Source organism: Erinaceus europaeus, chromosome 2 (assembly GCF_950295315.1).
Source record: "Erinaceus europaeus chromosome 2, mEriEur2.1, whole genome shotgun sequence".
Taxonomy (NCBI): domain Eukaryota; kingdom Metazoa; phylum Chordata; class Mammalia; order Eulipotyphla; family Erinaceidae; genus Erinaceus; species Erinaceus europaeus.
The window spans coordinates 116,964,330-116,975,311 of record NC_080163.1 but is presented as its reverse complement, the minus strand read 5'-3'; the positions used below and the strand labels follow the sequence as shown (position 1 = coordinate 116,975,311).

At 45.8% G+C, this 10,982-nt stretch overlaps 1 protein-coding gene across 3 annotated transcripts in view; it reads right to left on the bottom strand.

Annotated features, from left to right (window-relative positions):
* Positions 1 to 7,432: 7,432 nt before the first annotated feature.
* Positions 7,433 to 10,982, bottom strand: part of FBXO25 (F-box protein 25) — a 42,229-nt gene continuing 38,679 nt past the window's right edge. For 2 of the 3 annotated variants that reach the window (XM_007531101.3, XM_060184956.1), the window contains one exon: positions 7,433 to 8,175. In XM_007531101.3, the coding sequence (XP_007531163.1) occupies positions 8,086 to 8,175 (90 nt within the window). In that variant the 3' untranslated portion in view covers positions 7,433 to 8,085. Of the gene's footprint in view, positions 8,176 to 8,768; positions 8,796 to 10,982 lie in introns of all 3 variants that reach the window. The other variant, XM_007531095.3, reaches the window with a different exon arrangement.

The following is a 10,982-nucleotide window of genomic DNA, read 5'->3' as shown; positions in this document are numbered from 1 at the left end:
GGTGGGGCTGATGTACTGCTGTCTCAGCTACTCAGTGGCTGGAATGCTGTATCCTCAAATTTCACCAGGAGTTTTAAATTTTTATTAGTGATTTAAAAGAAGTTTATAAGATTATAGGCACACTATACCCACCACCACAGTTCTGTGTCCCTGCTCACTGGGAGCTTTCTCTGACAGGACTTATTACCTACATTCACTTCTCAGGTATATAAGCATTCTCCCCAGTGCTACAGAAAAGTAAAAAAGCACTGGTAACGGGCGATCATCAGGTGACTGTTATGCATTTGGTAGGATTGCAGAATAGGGTTGAGTCTCTTATTTTGTCTAGGTCATTCTGGTAGTAGAAATGTACACCATTTGGTGTGTAGTGTTTTGGTGACAGTAACTTTAGCTCACTATGGAAATAACTGCTCTGGGCTACTGGAAAATTTCTCCGAGGGCTAAGCCTGGACATTGGCACTGTTCATAGGAGTCTCTGAAAAAGACTCCCTTTTCCCAGTGCCCTCTGAGGACTGGGTAGTTCAAGCAGAGAGCCCCACCAGCCCCATGGCTGGTTGGAATATCAGGGAAGAGACACAGGGCTCATTGTCAGGGTGACTCCTCAGAGGACGAAGCTGAAGGAAAGCCAGTCTTTGTTCCTGGCCTTCACTTTAAAAGTATGAGAGTCTCCAGGTAGCTGTTAGTGTGCTGGGTTTGAGGGCCTATGAGCAGGTCAATTACAGCATGCCCCTCTACCCTCCCCACGAGGAATCAGCAGATAGAGCAAAATGATACATCTTAATTGTTACAGTGAGATGATAGGTCTGTGTTCTTAGTGAAGGCCACTTTCTTTCTCTAATTTTTTTTATCTTTATTAATTTACTGATAAGAGACAGCCAGAAATGAGAGGGAAGGGGAGATAGGGAAACAGACACCTGCAGCCCTGCTTCATCACTTGTGAGGTTTCCCCCCTGTAGGTGGCTACCTGGTGTTTGAGCCCAGGTCCTTGTGCATTGTAACAAGTACATTCAACCAGGTGTACCACTACTTGGCCCAGAAGGCTGCTTTCTCCACCAGCTGAACTATCCCAGCTGAGCTATCTCCTGTGCCATCATTAATGACTTTTTTTAAAAATAAGAGCACATCTTTTTTTTTATAAATATTTATTTATTCCCTTTTGTTGCCCTTGTTGTTTTTAATTGTTGTAGTTGTTATTGATGTCATCATTGTTGGATAGGACAGAGAGAAATGGGGAGAGGAGGGGAAGACAGAGAGGGGGAGAGAAAGGTAGACAGACACCTCCAGACCTGCTTCACCGCTTGTGAAGCGACTCCCCTGCAGGTGGGGAGCTAGGGGCTCAAACTGGGATCCTTAACGCCGGTTCTTGTGCTTTGCGCCACATGCACTTAACCTGCTGCGCTACCGCCCGACTCCCCATTAATGACCTTTGTCTCTATTTTTAATCTTACTGGAACATACTGAATAAAGTTAAGTAAGTTTGCAGTTAAGAAGCACAGATCACAACTTTGGGTTCTTCGTGCTTAGCAGTTCCCTCGTGCTCACCTTTCTGGAGGTGTGGCCTCATGAGTAGAGAATGAGGTGGTGATTTTACTCAGGGCAGTTACTGCAGCTCCTGAGATCCTCAGGTTTCTGCCCTGTCCTATACCAAGCTGGTGAGGGGAGCAGGAATGGAACATTCTGGGCAGTTAGGGGTTTGTGTGCTAGGTCTGCCTCATGAACACCCCAGACTGTCTCCTGACAATACTGTCCTGAGTCAGTATAGCCCAGCTCCCTGAGTTGGAGAACTTGAGCTGAACCTACCCGCTCTGTCTGACCATGTGACCCAACTGAAAAGCACAACCAGAAAGGAATACAATAGTACAGAAACTCTGCTGTCAGTTAAGGGGAGGAAACCTTTACACATTAGATTCATAGTTTACCATAGAAACCATCACAAGCCGCAGTGAGTTGTGGCCTTGACATGTGTCTTGAAGAGACTGAATCGCTCACTCCCATGTACTGATCTCACCCCTAGCGAGAGGATGGCATTCCTGCCCCTCTACCCTGTGAACCCCCTCCCTAGGCAGCACAAGTTGCTACTCAGAGCTTTCACTTTGGGCTGCCTGAGGCTGGGCAGTGAGGATACGGCTGGACACTGATGACCACAACTCTGCTTTCGCCCAAGGCCAGGCTGTAGTTAAAAGTGCCCCCAGCACTGAGGTCACAAGTAAGTGCTGAAAACAGTAGTACAGCATCCTGCTTGGCATCTGACTAGTGACAAGCAGACTGTACTCTCCCTCTGGATGCTGAGTGATAGGCCAAGGACCCAAGAATAGCGTGTGGGGAAGCCAGAGCTACTGACCTCCCTGGAGTCTCTCATCATGACCAGGCATCAGCACAGCTGGCTGAAAGACTAGAAATAACGGCAGTCTGTCCTGGTCCCGTTTCCCACAAACTCAGGTTTTCCTTCTTAGCTTGGGGAGTGTGATTGGGCCTATGTGTCTCTAAGCTCAGTTCCTGGGTTTCTATGATTTTGTCTGTGGGGACTTTTGGGCAGCTTTCCCACAGATACCAAGTGTGGGGCAGGAGCAGTGTGAGTGAGGCACCTCTTACTTGTAGAGGGTCAGAGGTGTGTGTGTATGTGTCGGGGGAGGGGAGGCAGAGGCCTCTGGCTCTTCTGAAGACAGTTTGGTGAAAGCCATGTGTTCTGCTCCATGCAGGAGCGTGGGATTTGATAGGAGGCGGCCTAGTCACCGGCAGAGGTGGGAGTTCTGGAGGCATTTCTATGGAAACCACAGTATCTTTAGGAACTTGGTCTGTGCATTACGGCAGATGTTACCTAGTTGACACCCTGGATTAGTCAGCCTTGGTGCAAAATGTTTAAAGGACCAAGAGCTTGTGCTTGTAACCTGCTGTTCAGGCTTGGGCATACACAGAGGGCAGCATGTTTCCTGACTGGAAGCACAGCCGAGCTGTGTGGGCTCTTGCTTCTTGAAGAATGTGGGACACAAACTGAACAGTAATTCTGGCTGAACAACAGAGTAAGAGTCCTCCCAACCAAAGCCCTTTGCAGCTCAGCTCAGGCTTTTGAAGCCACTCTGCCCTCAGTGGTCTCCATGTTTCCTGCACATTCCATGCTTGAGGGGGGAGCAGGTGTTATTTGGGGCAGGTGACACTGAAACCTTCATCCACGAAGGTGTTTACAACTCAGAACCTGTGCACAAGTCAAAATAAGCCACCATGTATCTGCTTCACAGGTATTTGATAAGTTGTGTAATACACTCAGTCATTTAAAAGTAAATGACAGACATGACATTTTATCCCTGAATACTCTGAGCATGTTTTTTTTTTTTTTCTAAAAGCTTTCTCCCACACTTAATACCAACAGAACATATATATTCCTCTTTGTCTGGAGAATGTCTTTTACTTATTTCTTTTTTTAATATTTATTTACTTATTCCCTTTTTGTTACCCTTGCTATTTTATTGTTGTAGTTATTATTGTTATTGATGTCATTGCTGGTTAGGACAGAGAGAAATGGAGAGAGAAGGGGAAGACAGAGAGGGGAGAGAAAGACACCTGCAGACCTGCTTCACTGCCTGTGAAGTGACTCCCCTGTGAATGGAGAGCTGGGGGCTCGAACTGGGATCCTTACACCAGTCCTTATGCTTTGCACCACCTGTTCTTAACCCACTATGCTATCGCCCAACTCCTATTTTTTTTTAAATTTTTTTACTTATAAAATAGAGATATTGACAAGACCATAGGATAAGAGAGGTATAGTTCCACACAATTTCCACCACCAGAACTCCCTATCCCATCCACCACCACCCTGAAACCTTTCCTATTCTTTATCCCTCTGGGAGTATGGACCCAGGGTCATTATGGGGTGCAGAAGGTAAAAGGAAGGTCTGGCTTCTGTAATTGCTTCCCCACTGAACATGGGCATTGGCAGGTTGATCCATACTCCCAGCCTGTTTTCTATCTTTCCTTAGTGGGGCAGGGATCTGGGGAGGCAGGGCTCCAGGACACTCTGGTGGGGTCATCTGCCCAGGGAAGTCAGGTTGGCATCATGGTAGCATTTGGAACCTGATGGCTGAAAAAGAGTTAAGATAAAAGGCAAAACAAATTGTTGACTAATATGAACCTAGAGGCAAGAATATTCTAAATGAAGATTTGGGGGTCTCTGTTTTGGAAAAAGCTCATAGGCCTATTTTAGGTATATTCCAAGGGGTCCATGACTTTACTAGTTTTTGCTTGAGTCTGACAACTAACATGCAGATAGACCCAAGGTATTGTCTGGGGAGATGGTGTCATAGTTGGAGAAAAAGGACTGGAAAGCTGAATCAGGAAGAGAGTAGCTCCCAAATATGGGGAAAGTATATAAATACTGTTAACTGTAAACCCCATCGATTTGATCTGGGGCCCATATTCAGCATAGGAGCTTATGTGGCCTCTGAATCCCTGTATGTCTGAGCTCACATTCTGTGGTCATGGTTAGGAATATTGAAGGCTGCACTAATTTCAAGACCCGTCTTCCTCAGGTGGTAGAATATGTTGTCCAACCTCTCTTAGGAGAATGGAACATTTCCTACCATTGCTGAACCACATTGCGGGCCAGGTCTTGTATTTTACTTATTTTAATTTTCCATCAAACCAGGATATGTCAAATGCATTGTGCCTGGTTTGTGGTAGGGGTTTAAGACACAGTGAATAAGTGAACAGTGACAGACTAGAGGGCAGAATAGCTTCACTGTGACAGTAGGAGACTCCGATACCCTGCTTTCCATAAGAGATCATTTCCACTGACAATAAACCTGTAATAAATGACACTAACAGAATGAATAACAGAACCACACAGCCATCTCAGTGTATGTGAAAAATCATTTGACAGAACTCAACAACCTTTCATGGTAAAAAACAGCTAGTAAAGGCTCTATTACCACCCCACCCCCAGCTACATATAATGATGAATCTCTATACCAGAAACAAGGCAACAACGGCCGTTTTCATTCTTCTGCAGTTCTGAGTTCTCAAACTGGCACAGTTTTGTCCTTCTAGGGCTGACTTCCCCCTCCCCACTCCTTTTGTTTTAAATAAAGTAGGAGACATCAGAGCTTTCCCTGGTGCTCTGTTGCTCCCATGGGGTATTGGCACTAGAGCCTGGCTCATGTACATGGTAAGGCACATGTCCTATGGATGAGCTAGACTCTGGCTTTTAAAGTTCCTCTTGGGTTCTTTACCCTGCCCCCCGCCCCATATTTATTTACTGAGAGAACAAAACACTTCTTAACTCTGGTATAAGTATAAGGTGGTGTTGGAGATTGAACCTATGGCCCCTGATCCTCAGACATGCAAATCCTATGCTCTGATAGGCTAAACTATCTTCCCAGCCTTCTCCTTGACCAGAAGGTAATGTCTGTCTCTTCTCTCCTTTCCCACCCCCTTCTTTCTCCAGCCCTTTCTCTGTCTGGATATTAGCAAGGACTGTGACAGAAAGAAGGCAGAACCTGAGAAAATGGAAAATAAGTCTCAATTCTCTCTTCTCTGACATTAACAATGACAGAACAGAAGGGGAAGATGGAACCTGAGAAAGTGGAAATAAAGTCTCTATCCCCGACTCCTGCATTATTCAATTCCTCTCTCTGTGACAGTAGAGAAAGCAGAATGGATGGGGACAACAGGACCTGAGTAAACAGTCTTTCTGACATCAAGAACAGAGATAGAAGACAGAACTCTTTCAGACACGGTCTCTCATACACTTGAGAGACACAGACAGATCTTGATCCTAGAGCCTCAGGTTTGCCAGTTCTTCGCTCTAACACCAAGCTATCACTCTGTCCCTACTAGTTAGCAGTTTTCCTCTTCTGTACCATTTCCCTAATAGATGAGAGGAAGCTCTGCATGTTCCTATCACACTAAAATTTTAGTGTGAAAGACCTCCTTACATTAACTGTCAACCCAATAGATTCTTGAAAGTGCTTGTGTATATTGTAAGCAAATAAGGGGATCCTTCAAATGTGTTGTCATTACTGTTCAACGGGCTAAAGTAGGCAGAGTTAGGGGCTGGAGACACAGTACAAATTACTTACATATGAGGGAATCAGATGAGTTGTTTCATGAACTGATCATTGTACCACATAAGTCAGTCATGTGACAAAGAGATTTCCACTGGAAGATAAATCATCTGTTTTCTAATGTGCCACACTCTGTTCCCCACCCCTCAAGATGGCTGCTCAAGGGAATCATGGAGAGACCCAGGCCACACCTGCATTGGTTCCCCAAGAGATAAGGTTTTTTTTGTCATTAGTTCTGGTGTGTTCCAAAGGGCAAATGCTGTCTCTGCCAGGAAGACAAGAAGTAGGCTTATTCTGTATGAAGATAGAAGACAGAAAAGAAGAAGGAGAAGGAGAAACAGAAAGGAGAAAGAGGAGGAGAGGAAGGAGGAGAAGAAGAAGATGAAAAAGGAGGAGGAGAAGTAGTAGTAGTAAGTAGTAGTAGTAGTAGTAGTAGTAGTAGTAGTAGTAGAAGAAGAAGAAGTTGTTGACTGATGCAGGTGAGTAAGCGTAAGTTGAGATGAATGAGAAACAGGAGCCAGCAGTCAGAGGACACTGAGTGGCAGAGGCTATAGCCTATGTGGGTCTCTCCTCCTGTCCTCACCAGAAGCCCACTTTCCCTGAGAGGCTGACTATACAAGGGTGGGAGGGAACAGTAGAGGGGTTCACACAAGTAGGAAGCTCCAGTTTCTTTTTGTAAGGCTGAAGTCCTCTACCTGTTAAGAGTGAGTTCTATCAACAGCACCCTCCTTGATAATTAAGACATGTTTCACAGTTCACTCACCTGTTATGTTAGGTCTGTGTGCTGAAGAGTTAACACTTTAGCCAGGAGCTACTGAGAGAAAGTAGTGAAGGCAAAGTATTTTCACTAATGGAAGACCAATACATTGGGACTCTCATGTGGAATTCCACCAAGAGCTTACACCAAAATCATCATCAGTCTTTCACAAACTCTTCCAGAAAAGCAGATAAGGAGAGAAATTTCCAAGATAAGAATTCTAAAAGGCAGCCTTCCCTCAACAACCAAACAGACCAACATAAGATCACAAATGAAAACGCTCAGTAAAGTACCAGCAAAACAAGGGTCAATGATTCGGTACAAGGGTTCTGCACTCGAAGACCCATTTTAAAAAAATGGAGACCCCCAAATCATCTGCAATATTCCAGCCTTTAGGTTCATGATTAGTCAAGTTTATTCTGCTTTATATCTTGGGGAGGTTTTACCTACTTTCTGCAAGTACTTTGATTTGGAAATAGGAATGTGGATGTATTTTCTTTCATATACCTTTTTATATTTAATGTTTTCTACAATGGAAACAGCATTTTAAAGACAGTCTTTCAAACGTTTAGATAAATGATCTCTGCACCATCAACACTACTATTCTCCACAAGAAAAGTTACATCAGTAGATAAACATGATTTATTTGTTTATAAAAGTATTTCAGTACAATGAAGTTTGGAGTTGAGTGGCAGCCCTGACATGGGGTGGGAGACTGGTCTCCCAGTGAGTCCACAGTGAACCCCCATGGCCGCCACACCCTTAGTCCTGGGCACCACTCACCAGCAGTCACAGGCACAATCACAGGCTTAGCTAAACACCAGCACGGACATGCAGCTACTTCCCTAATGGATTTTGCATTCAGAAAAATGGTCATTTGGACACAACCAATCAGTTAAAGTACATCTTAAGAAAAATAAATATTCTGCACAATATATTTACAAAGAATTGTTTTTGTCCCCCAACCCCAATTACTATAAAACCAAGAAATGATCTTTTGACACTTAAGATGCAGATCCTTGGCCATTAGTGTCAGTTCAGCAAAAGGCTAGAAATCTCAGAAGCATATTTATAAATATGCCTGGAACAAAAGAATTTCTTTACAGAAGGAAGTAGAAATGTTTCTGCTTGGGTCCCTGCCCCCTTTTGAGGATGAGAAGGCAGCAGTGCTGCCCTGTCCTGTAGCACCTGGGAGTGGGCTTCCACCTTCTTCCCATCGAGCAGCTACAGGAGGCCTGGGCCACTTCCTGCTGCATGGAAAGGGGGAGCAGGTCAGAACTTGAAGAGGTCGATGAAGTGCTGAGGGGAGACAGGCATGAAGCAGCTGTCAGGGTCAGCGGCCGTGCAGGGGTGTCCTGAGTCCTGGAGGGAAGAGGAGAGGATCACAGACAGCCTCCTTCTAGCCTAGGAAGCCCATCTCTACAGTATGATTATGCAAATAAAGGTGGACAGGGCAGTTTCCTGTAGAGGTTTCCTATAGGCATTTCTATAGGAGCAGAGGGAGAGACACATGCCTAAAGGTGAGCCCCCAAAACTGACCCACACCTGACATTAGAGGGACAAATCTGGTGTGTCCTCTCTGGGCCAATCCTGGAGTCCCTCCAGCCCCACTTGTGATGTGGTACAGAACCCCTACCCGCATGCTATCCCGAGTGTGTGCTGGGTGGCCCCCACCCCAGCCTGCTGCTTCAGGAGGCCCAGAATCGTATGTAGTATCGAACACAGCAGAAGCAAAACAGGTTTTGTATAAGATTGACAAACTCTTTTAAGAAGGAGGTCTGGAGTAAGCAGCCACCCTCAGGGCACAGGGACCTCCTAAGGTCCTGGTGTAGACAGAGCCCCCTTCCGTGAGCTCCACCACTCAGGCTGCTCTTCCAAGTGTTTGGTGACAGTGGGAGTAGGCAGCTTCAGACCAGAGCTAAGCCCCATGCTGCTATGGTCACACACACAGGTACCTTGAACAACAAAGCAAGACGGCAGTCCTTTGAGATGGAGAGAAAGCCAGGAGGAGGGCAGTGCAGGGAGGAAAAAGGAAAAGTTCAGATTAGAAAGAGCCAGGCTGCATTCAGGCACTTGGTTGGATGCACATTAATTATAAAAATCACCAGAAGAACCAGATGACTAAATTTAGGCAAGAAGAAGCATTGAAGCCAGCACACCAGGTACCATCCGTACTCAAAATGACAGCCTTCTCCTTGTGAGTCTCTCAGGTTCCCAACCAGTGCGGTTGGAGTGCTAAGTGTGCTTCACATCTGCTCACTAAGAAATGCTGGGAGCCACACTAATGCTTCCTTGTGTGGTTGATGCTGAAAAGACATCTTTTAGGAAATCATCCGTTCCTTCTGTAGCATCAGAGTCTACTTGCATGGAAAAGCATGCCCAGTAGCCACTGCCTCCCCATCCACACTTTTCTTTTTACGTGATCCAGTTTCTGCCACATTCCATCACTCGCTCAGTGCTCTGTCTGTTTCCCCCTTTCTGGAGAGCGGGGGAGGTCTCAGTGCCATTCTAAGCAAAACTGCCGCCAGCTGCTGGCCACTGAGACACAAGGCCTCAGGTCTTGAGCCCTGGTCCTGGGCTTTTCAGTGGAACTCACTGTTTGGTTTCTCAACACACCTAGACAGCCAAGTTATACCTGATACTTCCTAAAGGAAAATAAATGGAAGTCCAGCTGAAAACCAGGAATGAGAACTCAAAGGGAGGGAGTCGGGCGGTAGGAAAGTGGGTTAAGCGCATGTGGCGCAAAGCACAAGGACTGGCGTAAGGATCCCGGTTCTAGTCCCCGGCTCCCCACCTGCAGGGGAGTCACTTCACAAGCGATGAAGCAGGTCTGCAGGTGTCTATCTTTTTCTCCCCCTCTCTGTCTTCCCCTCCTCTCTCCATTTCTCTCTGTCCTAGCCAACAACAATGGCATCAATAACAACAACTACGACAATAAAAAAAGGGCAACAAAAAGAAAATAATAAATATTTAAAAAATGTTAAAAAAAAAAAAAAAGAACTCAAAGAGCTTTTCTGTGACCTCTGTGCTCTGGGTCACCCTTGTCAAGGCCCCACAGGACTGACTAGCTGGTCACCTAGATCAGTTAAGTGGTATGACTACAGAGGAAGAACAATTTGAGAAAGACACCCCCCCACCCCCACCACCGGTCTTCCTGGTAAAAGCAGGTAGAAAAACTCAAACCCAACTCCAGTAAATCTGATCAGATGAAACCTGATAGCTGGTAGCAGCTGCAGGCATGATGACATAACAGATAAATGCTGTTCAACCATGGGGCCTGAAGTCCAACACCCTCCCAGGCCCCTCCAGTCTTTACGGGTTTGATATTTAACTTTCTCAACCAACATAAATATTACTGGGACGCTAAAGACAAGGCAGTATATCAGCAGGTGCCAGCCTTCTGGTCTCTGGCTCTGTGGGCACCACACCAACTCACCTTCGCACACTGAGACCCAACTTGCCAGTAGAAAACTTACCCATGTGCTGTGCTGAGTGCCATGTCTGGACAGAAGGGAGGAAAATAAGGGCTCCTCCTTTGCCTCTCAGTTCCACGCACCTACTGACCTATCTTGCTTACCCTGTACTGTGCACTAGGCACTGTGATCCCATCACCACTTTGAAAATAAACCTGAAAACGAAGTGCCCTGATCTTGAGAAACAATGTGCTGTCAAGTAACTCCAGTGCTGCAAAAATCACACACACACAGTTGTTTTAGTGTGGCTCAGAATTAAAGACGACTTCATGTTATCCACACACAAAGGCATCAGCTACTGTTCAAAATGTTGATGATACCTGACAGAGTCAGCACCCAGCCATTTCATACTCACTGCTCAGCTGTAGGAAGCACATGACTTGAAAGAGGCATATATGATCATAAGCAGACTTGGTACTGACGAGCAGCTGTCTCTCTTCCTGACACTCCCGAGCTGGCTATAGGACCATCTAGTAAACTACAGATACAAGTAAAGAACAGTGTGACAGGTAAGGGTTGCTGAGGTGCAGACATCCCACAGCAGCCAGGCCATCAGGGGTCTGAGGGAGAGACTGAGGGGCCACACCTGCTACCACTGTCCCCTATGGCCTCCTCACTGAGGTCACACATCCAATATCTAACTCCAGAACAAATCATGGAAAGTCATTCTGGCATGAGACACTGATGCACTAAAGA